The sequence below is a fragment of the Tenrec ecaudatus genome, chromosome 16, assembly GCF_050624435.1.
Source record: "Tenrec ecaudatus isolate mTenEca1 chromosome 16, mTenEca1.hap1, whole genome shotgun sequence".
Lineage (NCBI taxonomy): Eukaryota > Metazoa > Chordata > Mammalia > Afrosoricida > Tenrecidae > Tenrec > Tenrec ecaudatus.
Genome location: NC_134545.1, coordinates 81,808,363 through 81,829,614, shown reverse-complemented (window position 1 = coordinate 81,829,614; position 21,252 = coordinate 81,808,363). Strand labels below are relative to the sequence as shown.

General features: G+C 46.5%; 1 protein-coding gene across 2 annotated transcripts in view; it reads left to right on the top strand.

Annotated features, from left to right (window-relative positions):
* The window catches only part of ARHGAP19 (Rho GTPase activating protein 19), a 60,286-nt gene that overhangs the window by 35,507 nt on the left and 3,527 nt on the right, over positions 1-21,252 (top strand). For both annotated transcript variants that reach the window (XM_075534249.1, XM_075534248.1), the window contains 7 exons: positions 2,634-2,860; positions 5,513-5,599; positions 11,601-11,666; positions 13,205-13,396; positions 15,805-15,903; positions 18,404-18,514; positions 19,078-19,156. In XM_075534249.1, coding sequence (XP_075390364.1) covers positions 2,634-2,860; positions 5,513-5,599; positions 11,601-11,666; positions 13,205-13,396; positions 15,805-15,903; positions 18,404-18,514; positions 19,078-19,156 — 861 coding nt within the window. The remainder of the gene's footprint in view (positions 1-2,633; positions 2,861-5,512; positions 5,600-11,600; positions 11,667-13,204; positions 13,397-15,804; positions 15,904-18,403; positions 18,515-19,077; positions 19,157-21,252) is intronic.

Sequence of the window (21,252 nt, the reverse complement as noted above, 5' to 3'; positions counted from 1 at the left end):
CATAATGTATCTCCTGATTGTTCCGTTTTGCAGCTTCCGTGCCCGCACGGCAGGGAAGTCCTTCTTCAACCGCACAGCTGTTATGCGCTGTCAGCTCTAAGAGCATGCGGCATCCAGAGCCGTGCTGCTGCTGCTTTGCTTGCTGCCCTTGAGCCTTGCCTTTCCTCTGCCTTCTAATTTTAGGGGAAAATATGTAGTTTTTCTTTTGGATACGCTTTATTGTCATTAAAGAATTAGCTTATAAAAACAAAACAAAAACTCAACTAGGTTTGATTTTCTAAAATCTAAAGTGATCAGACAGACTGTTTTAGCTTTTGCAGTAGCAGTCCATATAATACAAATGAATAGATATTGCTAGAACGTCATATATAATTTGCTATCATTTTTTTGGAGAAATTAATTGATATCTTTGTTTGAAAAAAAATGTTTCCACCTTTTTTTTTTTTTCACCTTTTTTTCTTGAGAAACTTTCCCCCGAAGCGTTAGCCGGAAGGATTCTTGCTTTGTTTGTTTGCTGCAGCACCTAGAGCCCTCCTCTCGCTCACCCCGTGGCTCCCTGTCCTTTGAGCTCGTACTGAGGTGGGGCACAGCCGTGGCATTTGGTTTGCCTTGCTGATATCTGGGAGGAGTGTTTACTTTCATTTTATATTAACTGGGAACATTTGCAAGGAATATCACCTGACATTCTTAAACCTGGAATCTAAAATACCTTTGAATTGTTATTGAGATTAAGGAGCTTACCCTGCACACTAAAATCATTTTTAGGTCTATAAGAGAGCTTCAAAAAGTTTGTGGGAAAATTCCATTATCTTTTAATTCCATGTTTCCATGACCTTTTTGAAGCGTTTCATAAATACAGGCATACCCTACATTCAGAGTGTCTGGAGACTGTTGATGCCCTCGAACCCTGTAAGGGAGAAGTGGTGACTCTGCCTATAGTGGCCGTGTCTGGGATAACCCTGCCTCAAGGCAGGATGTACTCCCGTTTTTCTCGCAGCAGGGGAGAGAGTGGAGGGTGGAATTGCTAAAATGAAAAAGGCAATTAGTATTGTGTTCCTGAAGCAAAATTTCACCTTGGCCTTCCTTGTCCTAAAATCAAATATGGCTATGTGAAAACATAGCTAGTTCATAGAATCTAGTCCAAGTGTTTCACATGGATGGCTGATTTACGTTTTTTCATTGTACTCCTGACTCACTGACTTCATAGCTGACCGTGTGCATTTGTGAGAGGAAGGCCAGTCTTGTGCCTGAGTGATCGACATTGTTATAAGGAATGCTGGGGGCGGGGTGAGCGGAAAGCTGGCCGATGGCGAAGCTAAGCGGCACCTCGGCTGGGTCATGATTGTAAGGATTTGGCAGTTGTGCACTGGTATAATGTGGCAGTTTAGCAATGTAGTCACCCTTGTGAGCTGATGTGGGCATCCCCCATCTTTCATAGTATGCCACTTTTCATATGACGACCTGGTCAATATGCAGTATATGTCAATAAGCAATGGGTTGGGTGTACATAGAAAATATAACTCACATGCCATAAAACTCACCCCATTGAAATGGTTTTTAGTATAGTTACAGAATTGTCCACAGCCAACACTAATTCCAGAATATTCATCCATCCCAAAAGAAATCTCATATTCATCAGCAGGCACCACCCCCCCCCCCCCCCCCCCGCATTTCTCTCTACCCCGTACTACTTTCTGTGTCTCTGGATCTGCCTATTTATTCTGGACGTATCCTACAAATGGAGTCATACGCTGCCTCGTTTTGGCACGTCTGACATTAATTTAGGATCATCTCAAGGTGATCCGTGTTGTTGTGTATACGGACCGGTGCAGCATTCCTTTTCATGGCTGCATTGCTTGGTCTGCTACATTGTGTGTGTCCACTATCAGTTGACGAGCATTTGGGTTATTTCTACAGTTTAGCTATCATAACAAGGCTGCTGTGCATGTTTTTCTGTGAATATGCCCCTATCTTTTTTGGATATATACCCAGGAGTAGAATTGCTGGGTCATATAGGGACTATAAGGAGTTCTGGTGGTGTTGTAGGGTAGACAATGAACTGCTAACTGCAGGGTCATCGGTTCAAATCCACCAACTGCACCTTGAGGGAAAGATGAGGCTGTCTACCTTCATAAACATGTATAACCCTGGAAGCCCCATGCAGGGTGGCAATGAGCTTCTGGATTTTGGGGAACTACCTGTGCAGCCTTTTCCACCGCAGCCGCACTGTTTCACATTCCCACCAATCCACTCTCTCATTCTTCCCACTGCTTGTTCATGTCAGTCAGTCTTGTTTTTTATTTTTAAATAGCCTTCCTAGCCTTGTGATCGCATTATGGTTTTGACTTCCAGTAGCCTCATGACTCATAATGCTAAACGTCTTTTCATGTGCTTATTGACCATTTGTATAATTCTTTTGGAGAAATGTCCATGCAGATCCTTTGTTCATTTATAAATTGAGTTATTTTGCCCTTTAGCAGTTGAGTTAAACTGACACTGTTTTGCTATCATATTTTGCTGTAATTAAATTTTTTTCTTTTTCTATTGGGAGGGTGATAAAAGTAGGAGCACGGATTCCCGCCCTCCTTGTTATTTTCTCCCGCCTCTGCAATCCTCTCTGGTTCTTGTTCTAGATCTGATGCAATTTGATGATAAAGGCAACAAGACCAGTGTACCCGATAAGGAGCGGCAAATTGAGGCCCTTCAGTTGCTCTTTCTCATCCTCCCACCGCCCAATCGTAACTTGCTGAAGCTGTTGCTAGATCTCTTGTACCAGACAGCCAAAAAACAAGACAAGAATAAGATGTCTGCCTATAACCTTGCGCTTATGTTTGCACCCCATGTCCTGTGGCCCAAAAATGTGAGTACTGGAAGATGAGAGGGGAGGAGTGAAGCCCGCAGGGCGTTCTTGGGCTGGGCCTCATCCTGTGGCCTCCCCTGAGCAAGGTGACCTTGGGTCCAGAGTCTAGAGTTGAGCTTTATGAGGCTCATCCCCAAGTGATCAAACTGGAGAGCGCCCCTTCTTAGTACCTTAACGTGTAAATCACTCTGATAAGTTTCAGTGCAGCCGTCATTTATTAGTAGAAAGTCTTTGTGGAGAAGGATAGTTTAATTACTAACTAGAGTGTTCATTGTTTTTGGCTTTTTTGGGTGCATTCCTTCTGAAGAGGCAAACCTTCTGAGAAACTCTAATTTCTGAAAATCGCGTGGTGAGTTTAAACTCAGCATAGAGAGCTTCACGGGGGCGTGGCACAGAGGACCCTACTGCCTTGTCCTTGCTTCTGTTTCCCATGGCCCAGGCTCCCGGGTAGAGCTGCACGTCTTTCTGATTATAAGATTGTGGTCTTTTCAGCGACTTCCAGGAGCAATAGAGCTCTCAAATGAATTCTGATCTTGGATGCACCAACGGTGGGAGCAAAAAGCAGCTCTGTGACCTCTGTCCTGTACTGTGGCTGGAAGGGGTACCAACCCCCCACCATGAATCACGGGTTCAATAGTACAGCTGAGAGCTATAAAAATTATATTAAAGTCATAGAGAGCATGAGAGATAGAAGAGAGATTGAAATAATGGAGTCAGACACATTTCATGGTAGCATGCTCACCTCCTGGATGGCCATGATCTTAGCAACCAGGTCCGTGCACAATGTGGGCTGAGGCGAGGTGGGGCAGGGACCAGGCAGGATGCTGGAAGATCCCGTTTATTGATAACCAAGGGTTTTATCTACTTAGGGGGTGTGATTACGGGTAACTACATGTCACAGGAAGGGGCAGGACAATAGGCACACACATTATAGGAAGGGGATGTACAATGGGCATAGGCGTAGCAGGAAGGAGTTGAGCTAGGGTTATAAGCATTGATAGGAAGGGGAGGAACTAGAGGCATCCATGTGACAAGAAGGGAGGACCCTAGATTCATGATGGCAGCCCAACCTTGGCCACCCTTGGGTGGGCTTGACCTCTCTGGGGTCTACTACAAGGAAACAGTCAACTAATATCCTTATCAGAAGGGAGTGGGTCCTACTTGTGGGATAAACAGTGGTGACTGCTTGCTCTAGATGGCTGATAGCTCTTAGGGAGAATAACCCCTGATCTACTCCTGATGACCTCCAAGTGTATAGTCACTTGCAAGCAGCTAAATTTGGCATATATTTGGGGAAGACAACTTGGGAGAAATCCTTCTGTTTCTCACACTGTACCCTTTCTACTTAGACTCCTCCTCCCTACCCAGGGCCTACTGCTACCTGTACCACTGAGTTCACAAGGTTGGGAATAATGGAAATAACTGGGTTGCTTCTAACTGACTTAGTGAGTTTTGAGATTGTAAAAAATGAGGAAAGGAAGGAGAGAGTGGAGCATTTTTATCTAACAAGCAGTGAGGGAACGAGAACATCAAACTCTGGGCCAGGAGCAAGAGAGAGCCTCTGCCCAGACAGGCAGGTGTGGGAGGAGAGGACATTGACTCTTGTCCTGGTGAAGTACTTTCAGACCCGCTGACTGTGTAAACTGACTGTGCAGAGAAGCACCTAGGGAGCCTGGGTACCAATGAAGGAGCCCCTGGTGGCTTACCAAAACGTCGGCAGTTCAAAACCACCAGCTTCTCTGCAGGAGAAAGATGAGGCAGCTTGCTTCCATTGCGATTGCAGCCTCAGAGGCCCCATGCAGCAATTCTGCTTTGTTCTATCAGCTGCTATGAGGCAGAAGTGACCTGATGGCAGTACGTTGTTGGGTAAAAACAAGTAGAAAGTAGAGATGAGGTTGAGGAAGAGGGCTTTAGGATGGCAGAGGTGCTCAGGTGCCACAAAAGAGCCAAGAGGAACATGAAGAGACTCAATGACATTTTGACAGTGTTTTTAACGGGACTTTGTGCTGGGTTGATCTGGAAGAAACCCAAGCAGAACTAAAAGAAACCCAAGGTTTAAAACTTGAGGTGAACAAGAACAGTAACCAGAATGGAAACAAATTACAGGTTGAAACTGTAGAATGGGAGACCCAATTGAGGCATAGCGAGCCTTTCAGGAGCCTGATGCAGGAGAGTGGGTGACTGGTGAAACTTCCCAGAGTGACACGTTCTTGCCGGTGTGATGCCGCTGAGCCGGCTACTGCTGTTCCCTCCGCAGGCAAGAGATTTGTGTGCAAAGGATGCAAACCTGCCCTAAGAGGGAGAGGGAGGGAGCGTGTTTCTTTCTAGCAGTGCTGTGACTCCTAGTTTTTCCCATTTTGGCTATTGGTCTAGTTCAGTCTAGTTTAAAAAGTTGGCATCCACTGTGGTGTTCCTTCCTTGGGCATGCTCAGCCCTGGCTTCTCAGACCCAAGTCCATTGTTTTCATTCCGTCTGGAGAAACCTAAGTGTGGCTCCACACAGAGTCTGTTCTTTCTGCCTGTTTTGAATCCCAAGGGATAGAAACCATGATACACTTGGAAAGAATATGCTTGTTAAGTAATGAATTACCTATTTTCTACTTCCCAGCTCTAATACCCGCCCCCTTTTTCCTGGTTCTTTTCCTCTAAATAGGTCACTGCAAATGACCTTCAAGAAAACATCACAAAATTAAACAATGGGATGGCTTTTATGATCAAGCACTCCCAGAAACTTTTTAAGGTAGGTGCGGGGTGGGTTTGGGATAGGAACAGGACACGAAAACGGAGCAAAGTGAGACTGGAAGACATCAAGACCCCAGAGGGACTGTCTGGGACCAAACCCAGGGAGCAGCCCAGGCGGGGGGACTAGAGGGTACCTGAGATTGCCCTCTGGGTCACTGTGCCCACACTGTTTCCTGAGAGTTAGGTAGTACCTGTTGGCAGCCGAATAGTTTTATCAGCGTGCTTCCTGCCAGAAGAAATTGGAGGGTCTGCCTCTTCATTTTGTATTCTTAGCCTGTTCAGTCCAGATGGGCAATGCTTTTGCTGAACTAACTTTCTTAAGAACTCATCAAGGGTCTTCTGCAGACTTCAGTAGGGTTCATCCCATCAGGCAAAGGCACCCATAACCTACATAGCTCTTGGGAAGAGAAGCCCTTTTCTACTTGAGCCCCGCTGAGAGAGCTGTGGTGTAACTTGCCAACAAGTTGCCTCTGACTCAGTAGCGATCTCAACCTCACAGGCACCAGGCCGGGCTTTCCCTGGTGCTGCGCCATCTTTGTGCTGGTGGGCGGCCTATTCTGACTGCCTTCCAGCCCCAGGGCGTCGTCTCTCAGCACTCTGTGGGGCAGTGTTTGTTCTGTGGTGAGCCACGAGGTTTCCATAGGCGCCTGTTTTGAAGTACTTTCTTCTTAGTGAGGACGCGCCCCTGAAACCTCTCCACTCCGGGCGCTTCTGTGATATTGACGTACCAGGGACTTTTAGCCTCATAGCCACCCACCCAGAAGCCGCTGTGATAAGACAGACTGACAGCGGGTGGGGTGGTGGACATGGCTGCGAGGCACACGTTTGCTCTCTTAAGAGGGCCCTTTGTGTGATGAGTACTCTGACCTTTTGATCTTTCTAAGGCGGGATGGAGTTTGTCTGGTGACATTCTTGGCCTTGTCTTTGGAACATGTTTTTCTTGTAGTGCCCTCTGGAGAGGTCATCCAGTCTTCCTACTTTTCTGCTTGCCAGTTCTTCCCTCAGTTTCTCCCTCTCCTCTTCACATTGTGGCGGCTGGATTCTTCAAGCACAGCAGGGTGAAACTGCCAGTGTGTACTACCAATTCAGGGCAGCATATCTCTTACATAGTAATCAAATTGTGACAGCTCATTACCTTACTGTGTAATGTAACCCAATTACAAGAGTGACATACAGTGGCAGTATTCTGTTGGTTAGAAGCAAGTCCCAAGTCCCACTTCCATTCTGTGGGAGAAGGGGGCCATCTAAGGGGGAGCGTGGGGTAGGGTCTACCCATTACAGGGTGGTTAGAGAGTTTAGAAATAAAGGAGGAGAATCCTTGGTTGCCCAGATTGGAAACCAAGGTCAGGGATGCACTCAGAGCTAAGGTGCCTAGGTCAATATGATGGTCAGTATGAGGTGAGGCGCCAGATAATGGGATTCAATACCAGAAGAAAGGGTAATTTTTAATTCCAAGCAAGAATCTTGAACTTCAGGAGTTCTTGAACAGTTCCCAATGCTGGCTCTGCAAGTAGAAGGGTGCTCTGGCTGTGGGGAATGAGGCCGCACGAGGCGGCAGCTGTGACTCAAACTGGGAGACTCCTCCCAGGGGTGCCTGCTACCTGGCAGTCGTGTCTCTTGCATTCTCTTGTTCCCACTGGTTTAGGGCTAACCTTTCATAGCTGCCACCCACAAGTTAGAGAGTGGGGTTTCAGCGTTCAGCCACTCGCATTCCAGTTCTCAGTCCACGCCATGCCACAGTTTCCACTGCTGATGTTGCGGAGGCCTTTCTCCCTGGTCTGCTGTCCAGTGTGCACCATTCCTGTGCATGCTCTCGAGCGTAGAGCGCGTGCAGACCTGGGAGCTAAAGCAACACTCTTGTGTACGTGATTCAGCTTTGTGCGTGTGCTGATGGTTAGACGACGTCAACCTCGCTCTGTGTCCACTCTTCCTTTCCCTTCTCGGTAGCTTCCCTTTCACACCTCCTCTCCCAGTTCTGCTCTTATTTCTCTAGGTTTTGGGCCTTGGGTCACTAAGGGAGAATGGCCTCTCTGGAGACTTCTTTAGTCCTGAGGGCCTTCTCTTTGGCTCCTCTCTTCCAGTTCTCCTTGTGTTCTGTTCACCCCTTCTCCAGTCCAAGAGGTTAGTGTCTTTCCTGGATTCTCGGTGTGAACTGGAAGTGCTCCACCCTGCCCTGGGCCTCCTGTTTCCCCCTGGACTTGCCTTCCTGTGCTTCATTGGCATCTTCCTCATCGAGGGTGTCCCTGGGTGGGCTCTCACTTTCGCCCTTCAATTGTGTTGCATTCCTCTTGGTTGGTTGGTTGCGTTGTCCCCCTGCACGGCCATGTTCTCTAGACCCCCTTAGTGCTTTGTAGTCCTTGGCTGTGATCAGCCTCTCTGACTCACGCTGGCTTATCTTTCCCTCAGGAGCCATCATCACCGTTTCCGTTCACTGGGGTTTATATATAGTCAAGGCTATGTAAGGTAATCTAGCTTAGTTAAAAATTACACAATACATAAGACCCTCAGACAAATTTAATCCCAATTTGGACATCTTTTCAACTCATAGTCTCTCTTTGGTCACTGGCTGGTGTGTGTGTAAATACAGTTTGTAGAAGACGTGCCATAGGTCTGTAATAACTTGTATGGAGGAAATTTCTTTTGGCACTGAGTTCTGCTGTATAGTTTTCTTATTTAAGAATTACATATAGCTATTATAATTTTTTTCAAGGCCCTTCAGAAATTTTTATTGTGAACATTTTCAAATGAGAGAGAAATTGGAAGTAGAACCGTGAACACTAATATAACTCACTCTGATTCAACAGATGCTTTTATTTTGCCAAATTTGCTTTGCCTTTCTGTATTCAGGCTTTTCTCCCATGAATCATTGAAAGAAATTGTAGACATCATGACATGTCACCCCTAAATACAGGAACATTTATCTCCTATGAATTAGGATGTTCCCTGAAACTCCTGTTGCCATTATCACAAGTAGATAACAGGACTTTTTATGTAATCTCCTTTGCAGTACTTATCCATATTTCTGCACTTATCTCAATAATGTATTTTATTGTTGTTTTTTTTCTTCAATATAAGCCAATCAAGGGTGATATGTGGCTTTTGATTATTTGTTAATTTGATCTGGAACTGTCATGGATACCCCTCCGCCACCCCCACCCCCACCACATAATGTCATTGGTTTTTTGAGTTTCCGGGGCTATAGCTGACCTCTGGCTACTACACAAGGGCGAAGGAGCGTCCACCTCCGCACAAACCCAAGGCCGACTGCCACAGACTTCAGACCTCCTCTACCTGCTGTCCTTGTGTGACCCTGTGTGACACCAGCCTTTCCTTCCGTGACACTCTCCTTCCCTGCTAGACACCATCGTCCATCGCATTGACCACACAGAGCTCACAGACAGAACTGACGATGATGAGCTTTATTAGGATGTTAGCAGTAACCACAGTCATTGGTCCTCAGCTGCGCTGCTTCTCTGTCTCTGTCTGGTCCGCAGCCTCTTGGCCCCAGGGTCCCTTGGCTTCTTCTTCCAGGGGCCCGGAAGCCAGCCCACTAGAATGCTGTAACTGCTTCTAACTGTCATTGACCCAGGCCTCTGGCTCCACCCATGTCATTGCATACATTGGAATTTAAGTGTAGAGGCTTGATTAGACTCAGGTTAGGCATTTTTGGCACAGCTACTTCCTCGGTCGTGTGTGTGTGTGTGTGTACCATATTACATCACCTGCATCAGCATAAGAGGCTGGTTGTCCCCACTGTTAGCGATAACTTTACTAACTGCTAGATCACTTACTTAAAAAGGTACATTTTTTTCTTTGCAAATTAGTATGTGTCTAGAGGATAATTACCATTTTAATGTAATTGTTTTAGCATCTGTTGATAGTCCTGTTTGGAATCAAAGATAACATTGGGACTTATAAAATAATGAGTTTTTAATTCTGCTGTTTAATCTTTGTCAGCTGTCTTTGAAATAGCTTTCTTTTCTCTTTTTATAACTGGCACTGGAGACTCATGGATTTTGATGTATTAAAGTGTTAGTCACTTCCACATACTAATTTTGATTTTCACATTGTTTCATTTGACCATGATAGCCCTTGGCAAGCTGGCTCTGTGGCAATTGCCCTCAGTCATAGATAGCGCTTTGTTTTCTGGAATGAAATGCTACCCGTGCACTTAGTCCTTGCGTAGCCATAGGCCTGGATCAGCCCTTTCGCCAAGGAGCACTGGTTTTGTTAAGTGACCCTGGGTGTTTCCTTTGCTACTGCGGTGTCATTTCTTCTAGGCTCTTTTGGGGTAAAGAATTAAATAAACAAACCCAAACCCCATTAATTCCCATTTGGATTTAAGAGTATAGGGCTTCTTGATTTCTTTTACTTTTTATCTGTATCTCTTTGTTTCTTACACTGCATTCCAGATTTTAAATGCCTTCATCTGTGTTCTTTGCTTTATCCTATAATGCATGTGAGTTCAAACACACTCACTGCCATTGAGTCGGTGCTGAGTCATTCCCGTCCACAGCACAAGGTGGGTTTCTGAGAGTAGCTCTTTACGGGCGTAGAAAGCCTCCTCTGTCTCCTGCGGAGCATCTGCTGTTTTTGAACTAAGTGGAACCACTGTGCTACCAGGGCTGTGATGTGCTCATGCTTACTGTGTACACTCGTGTATAAGCCAAGTTCTCAGAACAGTTTTTTGCAGGTTTTGTGGTCAAATTAGGTGCCTCGCTGATACTCAGCTTGGCTTATGTTTGAGTATACAGGGTACCTATATTAGTGAAGGAGCCTTTGGGTGGGGTAAGTGCTCACAGTCTTGGCTGCTAACTGAAGAGGTGGAGGTAGGAATCCACCCAGGGGCACCTGGGGGAGAAGCCTGGAGATGCACCGAAAAGTCAGCCATGGCAGCTTTATGAAGCACGGTTGTCTTCTGACCCACATGGGGTCGCCCTGAGTCAGAGCCAGCTTGACAGCGCATGGTTCACAGTTGTGATGTGAAAGGATACTTGGGGTGGTTTTTTTTCTTCTTTTCTTTAAAAAAATCATTTTATTGGGGTCTTGTGCAGCTCTTATCACAATCCATACATCCATCCATTGTGTCAAGCACATTTGTACATTTGTTGACATCATCATACTCAAAACATTTGCTTTCTACTTGAGCCCTTGGTATCAGCTCCTCATTTTCCCTATCCCTCCCTGCCCCCCCCATGAACCCTTGATAATTTATAAATTATTATTATTTTGTCAAGTCTTAACACTGTCCGATATCTCCCTTCATCTACTTTTCTGGTGACCGGTCCCCAGGAGGAGGTCACATACAGATCATTGTAATTGGTTCCCCCTTTTCACCCCACCCTCCTTCCACCCTTCCAGTTTCGCTACTCTCAGCACTGGTCCTGAAGGGATCATCTGTCCTGGATTCCCTGTGTTTCTAGTTCCTAGCTGCACCAGTGTACATGCTCTGATGTAGCCAGATTTGTAAGGTAGAATTTGGATCATGATAGTGGGGGGAGGGGAGGAAGTATTAAAGAACCAGAGGAAAGTTGTATGTTTCATTGGTGCTACACTGCACCCTGACTGACTCGTTTCCTCACTTGGGGTGTTTTTTGTTAAACATGAACATCACTACAAATACCTGTTTTTGCTGCTGTTTGTTCTTGGGCCCTGTTTGACAGCATCCTCTCCTTCCGTGACCTCTCCGTCCCTGCTGGCTCCACCATTGATTGCCCTGAGAACTCGTGGTTACGCGGGTTTCCTAGGGAAGTGAGCAGCTAATCAGTCTGTCTTCAGTATTTACAATAACTACTACACGGGTGGGTGTCTTTTCACAAGCTTTCCTGTGATTTGTTGACAAGGAAGAGGAAGCTGTGGAGCAGGGCACTTAGAGGCTCTTGTACTCTTCTGAACTAATCTACCAGCCATGTCTTTTCAGGATCCCGCACCTTGGGGCCTGGGAGAATTTTAGGTACAACTAACCCCTGGGGCTTGACTTTCTTTTATGTCTTGTCCAGGCTCCTGCTTACATTCGGGAATGTGCCAGGACGCACTACCTGGGCTCCAGAACTCAAGTATCTAAGGTGAGGACGGGAGGCTGCTTTCGGCCTGAGCCATGTTTGTAAAGCAAAGCACGAATACGAGAACAGTGCTATACCGCGCAGTTGTCTAGACATTGGAGGTCAGGAAAATGAGTGTGAAGAAGAAAGTCGGTGCTGAGATGGACATGCCCGGGTCTGCAACCGTCAGAGCGCTCCACGGTGGTGGGGTCCTCTGTGCGTGAGTGATGGGCAGGCTGCCTGTGCAAAGGGCTCTCCCCGAGTTTTGTGCACATTTTTTGTAGCATATGACAAGCAATCTTTAAATAGCAAAAGCGTAAGCATTTGACAGTAATGGAAATATTTTTCCCCAAAAAGGTTTATTGGCATATAGTTCAAATATCATACTATTCAGTAGTTCATTTGTATCAAGCAGAGCTGGACAGTCATTACCACAATCAGTTTAGGACATGTTCTTCATTCTTGTGTGGAGATACATTTTTATGTCATATATCCTCATTTCAGGCTCAGTAGTAGGAGAACGCTATCAACTGAGACTAAAAGATTTGAGACCACAGGAATTTAGAGAAATGTGTGATGTTTATTTTGTGTGTGTGTGTGTGTAATGCTTATTAACAGAAAGATTACATATGATTGTCACAAGTGCAAGCATTTTATATAACATTTTAATGTAAATACCTTAAAACTTGTTTTAATGATGAACATATGCAGAACACAACCTATGTCTACACATTACACATGTGCAATTCAGTCATGTGGGCTAGGTTGTGCACCCATTCTTGCTCTCCTTTTCCATGTCGTCCATCACCATTAACATCAACTCAAGGTCCCCTAAGCAGAAACAGACGTGAGGTTTGTTTAAAGAACTGTACCGTCACTATTTGACAATTTTTGCTCACTGTCTCCATTAGAAACTTAAGCTTCTAATATGTGTTTTTCTCCTCCGTTAGTTAGTTTCACCCTTCACTCAGCAAATATTTGGAATGACCAGGGAAAGAGTTAGTATGTGATCTCTGCTGCTTTAGCTGGACTCTCTCTAGAGTTGGGTTTTGTTCCTCTGCCACTGCCGTGCAGCGCTGCCTCCTGTTGGCCTGTGGAAAGGGCCTGGCCTGAAGCCAGTCCGCCGTGGCTCCGGGGTGCCTCACATCAGTGCCACGGGACTCTCAGCACAGTGCTTCACTTCACTTTTCCCTTCTCCAAATGGAAATGAGGGCATTTCCCCTCAGGATAGCCACGAGAATTACGGAGATTAAAAGATGATTTGAGGAGTGAATCCTATGCAAGAATAACTCTTGGCAAAATTCTGAGTGAATGGAGGGTTCTCTGGGCAGGTTATACAGTGGGACTATTCATGTAACTGATAATTATGGGGTCCTCGCTCTCTGATAAAAGCACTGAGATTATTCTTGTTTTAGGGTATAGGAAGATGCCACTGTGCCTCCTTATGCCACCCTCCTTTTTTATTTTTGCCTCAACCTTTTGTGAGAACATGAAAAAATAAACACACAGCAAAAAACCGTGCCAGGATAGATTAATTTTCTTTTCTTTGGAATTTCCTTCAGGATGACCTTGATTTGATAACCTCGGGTCATAAGAAGTCTGTCCAGCTGGCGACGTCTCAGAAACGGGCCCGGGAAGAGTTGTGCTCTCTCCAGGAGGAGACCCAGCAGCGCACAGAAGCGGCCCTGCGAGAGCTCTTCCAGCATGTCCACAACATGCCCGAGTCGGCCAAGAAGAGGCAGCTCATGAGACAGGTGACAGCTTATAACAGGGTGACGGCGCTAGGATGTGCTTGTGGAATCACGAGGGAATCTTGCTGATCCAGATTCATCTCGTGTCCTTTCTGGTTCTTCTTGGCCCCGGTATGGTTCTGCCACGAGAGCAGGCTTTTTTGCGGGACCCTAGGGTCCTGCGGCCGATCGGCACCTCTTGAGGAGAGAGGAGCGTTAACTCGGGTTTCTGGAGTTACTCGGGGAGATCCACGTTTGCTTGGAGCATCTCTAGTTTGTACTGAGGGAGACCCATTAGTTACCAGTATGTTGTAGCAAAGTTTAAACCCCTAGCTTTGCTTGGAAAATAATGTCATCATTCTGAATTTCCAAAAAAGGTTTTGTTTTTTTTTGTAAAATGGTAATAGTAGTGGGTACATTAGAGAAACAGATCCACAGAAACTCATGTGTATAAGAGAGAGTTTTATCCAAAGGGTAAGTGCACATCAAGAAAGCATCTCAACCCAGTGTGCCCAAGCCCACAAATCCAACATTAACCCATGTGTCCAACACCAATCTGCAAAGTCCTCCTCCATCTCACAAAACACACATTATGATGCCGACTGCAGGAAGAAAGCTGAGTCAGTGAATGTGTCAGCATCTCAGCCCTGGCAGGGGTCTCCACAAGGCTGCTCCAGCACCCAGGGCTGCACAGGAGTAGGTCCACATGGCTTCTCCTCAGGGATGTCTTGCAGGAAGTGAGCCTTACCAGCTGAAGCAGGGAACTGGCTAAGGCAGCTACACCCTGGTCCGACTATCAGAAAGCAAGAGACCCGAGAACTCGAAAGGTTAGGCTCGCTGAGCCATTTATCTTTCTGCCTTTGAATTAACCCCACATGTGTTTATCAGCCAGGTTGGCACAATAAACTTTAACTATCTCAATCCACCCCTTCCTAACTTGGCATCTGTACACAATTCTTTAGCCTCACAATTGCAGTTAAGTAACACCTACACCTTAATCCTATAGTTCTATGAATATTTTCCCATACCTATGAAAGTTTGTAAGCCAACCACTTCATGTCTCTATTCCCCCAATTTTGGGTATCCAATTTCTATACTGCCCACTTACATCAACCCAGTGCTCTGAGGAGACAATCATTTTTCAGTGTGAAGAATCTTCATTCCAGTTGGAACCTTGTGAAGTCTGCATCCATAAGCAACGTCAAATCCGGACAGGCCATCCATAAAGTCAGCAACAATATGCACCAGTTCACAGGCTCAGAAATCTCCATCTGGTCGGATTCTGGTCAGCTCAATGTGGGCTGAGTCACTCAGCTTCCACAGGGTGCCCATTGGTCACCTTGCCTTTAGACCATGGGCTCTCACCAATACTCAACAAGCCTGGCCCCCTCGTGGTAGGTCATGAACTTTAGACCAGTCCACCTGCCATCCGTCTTCTCCTTTTTTCTTTAAACCAAGTCTACAGGTGTCAGTGGCCAAACTCAGCCTGTCTCTTTTTTGCTGCATTTCTCCCACTAGTAGTGTCCAAGTCTCATGGTTATAGGCAAATTAATCAGAAGTATTACAGTTGTTTTAAAGGCTCTGGATACATACTGCTAAATAGCTTTTTAGGGCGTTTTACCAACGAGCACACCTGCAGTTGGATCTGTTGAGGGCCTCTGAGTGCCCTGCTGCCATCATTGGCAGGAGGCCGGCTTTGTCCTTGTCCTTGTACCTTCCTGAGCGAAGCGGTTTAGAGCTCCTCTCTGCTGAGATGATGCACCTTGAGAAAATTGTCACTGTGGTAGCCTCCAGATCTGAACCTGGACCGATAACAACTGAGAACGTTAACGAGGATGGTCCGAAAGGGCAGGAGAGTAGAAGAAGGGTGTGCTGCTTTATTATTCATTTTAGTGCTGGTCACAGTATTGAATGAGCCTGTGCAGTGCTTGAACCCTCCCCTCTTCTTAGAAAGCTCGTCTCTGATGTATTCTCCTCCGAGGGCAGTGCTGGGAGCCGTCCTGAAGGCATTCATTAAAGAGCTGTAGTAACCGTTTTAGCTGTGTAGAATTAAAAGCAGACCAAAAAAACAAAGACAAAATGATTCCCTGTCTTCGACTTTGGATCAAAGGCGCTCTCTGTGGCGAATCTCTATTTCCTTCTGGAGATGTGGGGCAAATTACAAGAGCCCTCTGTGCCTCAGTGTCCCTGTCAGTTCAGTGGGAGCAGTCATTGGTGCATGTGAATCACAAAGGATCCCGCAGAGCAAGCCCCTGAAGTTTGATGACTGGCAGTACCCACTTCTACCTTGGGATTTGCTTGTCCCTCCACGAATCCATTTGTGCTACCCTCACTTGGTCATGGGCTGTTGTGGGCTGAGTCATTGATTGTCACCGAGCGCTGTCTCTTGATGGGAGAATGATACGATCATGCTTTGCTCTATTATCTTTCAGTTTAATAAGCAATCTGCGACCCAGACCCCAGGGCGAGAACCTTCTACTCCCCGGGTACAGAAGAGGACCCGCTCTCGTTCCTTCAGCGGGCTGATTAAGGTAGGGGCACTGCTCTGTGACCCTCCACTGGTTCTGAGGAAATGTCACAGTCTGACCGAAAGAACGGTTCATCGTGAAGGGCTCGGGAGAGCAACTGTTCAAGTCAGACTCTGGGACGGAACAGAAGAAATCGAGGCTGTCTTTCTCTCCTGGAGCTGAGGCCAGGCCCTCGTTAATGAGCAGTTTACCCGCTCCAGTCCTCTCTGACTTGATTTGCATCCCACGCACCATTGTGTTAATCTCTGACTTTAGGGAGAAAGGAGGGAGTTAGAAAATTAGATTTTCTAGTAGGTGAGTAAGTTTTAGATCACTCATATTTTATGAAGTTAATATTTTTATCAGTTGTATTCTCTTCCCTGTATCAAACTAATCATCAATTTCATTATGTTTAAAACAAATATAAACATACTCCCGTGGTTTTGCTGGCTCCACACAGGACATTTTTGAGTCTTCACCAGTGATCTGAACATGTAGTTGAAGCATGTTGCCAGTAGGTTGCAGTAGATACCCTGGTTATGGGGTTCAAATGTCTAGCCATTAATAAGGCAAGATTCTGGTTATAACTTGGAGTTCAGTACTATTCTGTGTTCTGCTTTTGTTTGTTTTTAACTTCGGTAAAATCTGTAAATCTAACATTCTAGTGTGTTATAATGAGCACTTTGATTGAAATAACACATTTTGCTCTAAGAAACAAGGAACTATATATATATTTATTATATGTATTTTTATTCTTTAAGCTGCAGCTGCTTAGCACTTGAAACTTCATCTAACTCTGATTTTGGCCTTAGTTATAATTCATGTGAAGTTTAGGATTCATTCTCAGTCCCAGACTGCTGAGATCAATAGCCTCTGGGACGTTAGATTTTTCTTGACATCAAAATTCCTTTGCCTAGAACCTTCTAGAACCCTAGGTCTGTATGTTTATGCTGTATGCATGTTTGCTTCTGTTTGATACTGCTGGTAAAAGAAATGCTTTGGGGTAAACTCTCTTTCCTTCTCAATTGGGATAGTCATTCCCTCTGACTCCTTTGTCACAGAGCTGATTGAAGAAAAAGGAAATTATAGTCAAGTGAATGTATCTTTATGTGTTAGTCAAATAAATGTATTTTTACCTGAAGTTAGGTGGGCGTAATTTTCTGTTGTTAGTGAGTTCTTCTGACAGTGACTGTATTGCTAATTGTTTCTAGAAATGACATATCATAATATCCTCCTGAAAGCTGCATATTTATTTATGAAGGAGAGACTTTCGATCTTATAAAGGAACTTTTATTGCTATCAGGAGAAGACATTTTAGGACCAGGTTAAACACAAATGTCTGCAAATTTTATGAAACAGAGAAGTGGTTTTTTCTTCATAAATGGGGAGTTGAGAGCTAATAATAGATACGGCTTTTTGTTCAGTAGCTTTTGAAGGAGTAATGAAAAGTCTTTTTAAAAACTCAGTGGATAAATTGTACACGTAAAAAATAGTTGAGATGATATAATGTCTTGTTATGTTTACTTTTACCACAATTAAATAAAGAGAAACTACACAACCAGCCCTGGGCTCCTGGCATCCCGATTCAGCCCCCTCTGAGGTGACAGCTGACGTTTGAAGGAAGGATAGCACCGGCCTTATTTTTCCAGCATTTCTGCATTTGAGCACCTTGATTTTTATCCAGCCGTGATCTCTCTTTGGGCTAGATTTCCCCCCTCTGGAATTCATCTTATGTAAATAACGTATTACATCAGAATACCCTGAATGTTGCTGCTGATACTTATGCTGTAGTGTATAATGTTCTTATTTTGATATATTCTTTTATGGGAATTCAAACTTATTCTCCAAGGGGAGAAAGGGGGAGCTATCTCCAAAGATGGCAGAATTGTCCCTGTCAGCCGTTACAGCAGGTTACATCAGCTCCCGAGCCCTTCCAAGATGAGCACTCTCAGCCTGCCTCTGAACGACAGCCTTGCCCGCCGTGTGCTCCTCACGGCGAGAGGCCTGCTCCTTCGGTGGCTCTGTTAGGGACTCCTGCAGACCCTTCTGCATCGCTAGTCCCGGGGTTGACCTGGCGGGGGTGACATCTTAAAGCGGATCCGCCGAAGCATCCTTAGTGGGGCGGCAGGGACGTGTGGGGGAAGGAAGCTGTTCATAGCTGCGAGAGACAATGATACCCCTTTAGGGGAAACTTGGGCTGGCGATAACGAGCTTGCTGCGGTCTCAGAGGCACACTGTGGGGCCCATGTGAGCTAGCGTCAGCCAGCTCGGAAGTAGCTGCTGCCAGTGCAGCGCTTTTGCACACGAGTAACCTCATAAAGCAGGGCGCTGGTCTCCGTGGTGGTGTTGGCTTGGTGTTTTTTTGGAACATGCTGTGTAAGATGACCAGGGAAGATCTATAGAGAATTGATCAGAAGGCTGAGTTTTCTTTGAACCCAAAGAAGCTGAGGTTTTGAGGCTAGCTGAGCTATGATATCAATCCAATAGATGTTTGTAAACAATGTCTTTTCTCTTCCTGAAACAGCGGAAGGTGTTGGGGAATCCTGTGATGTCAGAAAAGAAAAGCCAGTACCCCACTCCGGAATCTATGGCCACTGGTGAACTGAGCCGAGCCAGCAAAGAAAATGTGCACTCAGTAAGACCCCGCTCTTCAGGCTGTCTATGCAGTTGGGTGGGACTGGGGACAGTGGTAGCGGTGCTGTCATCTGTTTATATGTTTCTCTGGGCCGTCCAACAATGCCTTTTTCCAATGGATCCTTCCTTTTGCTTCCTACTCCTTGAGTTTTCGGTGGCTTACTGACTCAGTCAGCACATACTCTCAACTCCCCTGATAACCAGTATGAGGGGTCTTCAAAAAGTTTGTGGAAAAAATTTCCATTTTAATTCCATTTCCCCCGTGATTTTTGAAGCCGCTTCCTATAGTGAACTGTTCTATAGACAAAGTATTGGAGGGGAGCAGCAGCTCCTTCTCACTGAAGACCCCATAAGACAGGCTGCATTTGAGCCGGGCTTTGGCCCTACATTCCCCATGGGCTTGATTCCTTCGTCCAAGGGGCAGTAAAATCAGTTCAGTGAAATAGGCCAGACTCGGCCGCGCGCTGTTCACAGTGAGTGAACAAGCAGGCAACCCCTTGGTGGGTCGGCTCTGTCTACGGGAGTGACAGGGCACTGGAGCCTTTTGCACGTTTCTCCTTGCAGTTGTCGCCCGGCTCCCCCGCTGTCAGGATGACACCAACAAGATTGAAATGGTGTGAGGGGAAGAAGGAGGGGAAAAAAGGTACGTGTGCTTGTTCTCATGGGCGTTGCTCCTCGCTGCCTCCAGGCACTCAGCATGGTGTGAATTCACCAGGTGGACTTGGGAACCATACGGGCGGGCTCATCCTACAGCCGGTTGTTAAGAGGGCGTCTGGGTGCTCAGTGCTGCCCCAGGGGGACTCAGGCCCACCTGCTCTCTGTGGCCTTGCACAGACCTGGCACGCGTGTGAAAGGCCTCAGGAAGGTTTATTACGCACACTGAGAGTGCAAATCACGCAGCGACGCTCTGAGAGTATGCTCACTCACCATGTGCTCCTTTCTGCCTACACTCCAGCCCTGTTAGCCAGTGACTCACGCAGAAGGACACTGGGCACCACATCACACACCACGTTCTCTGGGGTTATGGAAGGCAGGGAGAAATTGTCTAATGCCAGCAGAAAGGCTGCGGCTGTGTGATTCCTTGTGAAGAAGCCGTGTGGGTCACGGGGCAGACGGGGGATTTGTAGTTGGACCTGATTTGAGCTGCTGACCTGGTGAAGCCGTCCCTCCCTCTGAGCCTGTTTCCTCCTCTGAAAACAAGGAGGATTGTGTCGCAGATTTTCTATGAGACTCAATGAAAACACTTTTGGAAACACATTATTATAATCGTGAAGGCATTAACAAGTGCTCATAGGGAAAAAACCCGACTGAGACTGAGTCTTGTCACCCGGGGCCACCGACGAGATGGGCCAGCTCTGGATCGAGAGGCTCTCCCTGCCTCTGCACCGGGAGCACGGTCCCTGTTGGGCCCTCCTGGATGGACCGCTGCTGGGTCTCAGAAACCGAGTGGTCAGTAGAGTCTCCATACTTACCTCCAATAGATGATCTGAGTTCTCCTTCCGCCCACCTCACTCCTGCCCTCTAAGATGAATTGCCTGCTTGAGGCAGCTGCTAGGTCGAACTACCACTGTCTGCTCCAGGTGGAGGGCGCTCACAGGGGCTCTGTCCTTTGGGGACACGGACAGTTTGGATACTACTGAAAACCAGATTCTGCCTCCTGGAAAAAGCACATAAAAGTGCTGTCTAGGATTTTGCATCAACAAGGTCAGACACTTGACAAGACCCCTTGACCCCAGGTCAAGAGTCCCTGCTGTAACATGTCTCAGGGAATACCGAGCTGGGTTGTTCTCGCCCCTTATTTCTTTCTTCCCAAAGCATTATTGTCGCCTAGGAAGAGTATTATCTCTTGGTTATCCTAAAGAATGGAAGTGACAAAAGACACAACGGACATGGAACGACGTACGGTCGGATCCTTTGAAAATAACTCAGGCTTGGCTTTAGCTGGTAGGCCTGGAGGGAAAAGACAACACAGAGCTCAGACCCTGACTGCTAATCCCAAGGTCAGCTTTTCAAATCCACTAGCTGCTCTTCGGATGAGGCTTTCTGCTCCTGTCCAGGAGACGTATGTAACTCTCTCTGAGTCGAATTGCCTAGCTGGCCTTGGGTTTGGGTTTTCGTGGTCCAGTTCACACAGTCTTTGTATGTCTTTTCTCTTCTGAAAGACCAAGGTCAGGAGCAGACGTAATATATTTTTGGCCTCCTGTCTCCTTTTTCCTCAGCGCCCCAATAATGATAGTGCCTTGTACCCCAGCAGGCAATTAGTACACACGGGTTGCTGAGAGGGGTGATTCGGCATAGGTTCCAGTCCCAGCTTTGCTGCTGTTGGATAGCTGTCTGTCTGTCTTAGGGCAAGCCAACCCTTGCAGCTTCAGCTTCGTCATCTGTAAAACGGTAAGCTGCATACGTATGGTGAGGAGAAATGAGACAGCTCATCCACAGCCCTGGACACAAATAGGCACTTACTACGTGAGCTGTTGCTGTCACTGAGGTGACGTAGTCATCGAGTTGGGATCTGGTGGCTGTGGACGAGGTCATGTTCACATGGTCAGTCATCGTGCCACTGAGCCGGCTGGGGCTGACCCGGCCCATCACGCCCTGTGGAAAGGACTTGCACGGGGGAGCGTCTAAGAAGCAGAGCTGCGTCTTTCTCTCATGGAGCGGCTGATGGGTTTGCAGCTGAGCGCTTTAACCACTGTGCCACGGAGCCAGAGGGGCTTGACCTCTGACCGTCACAGATCG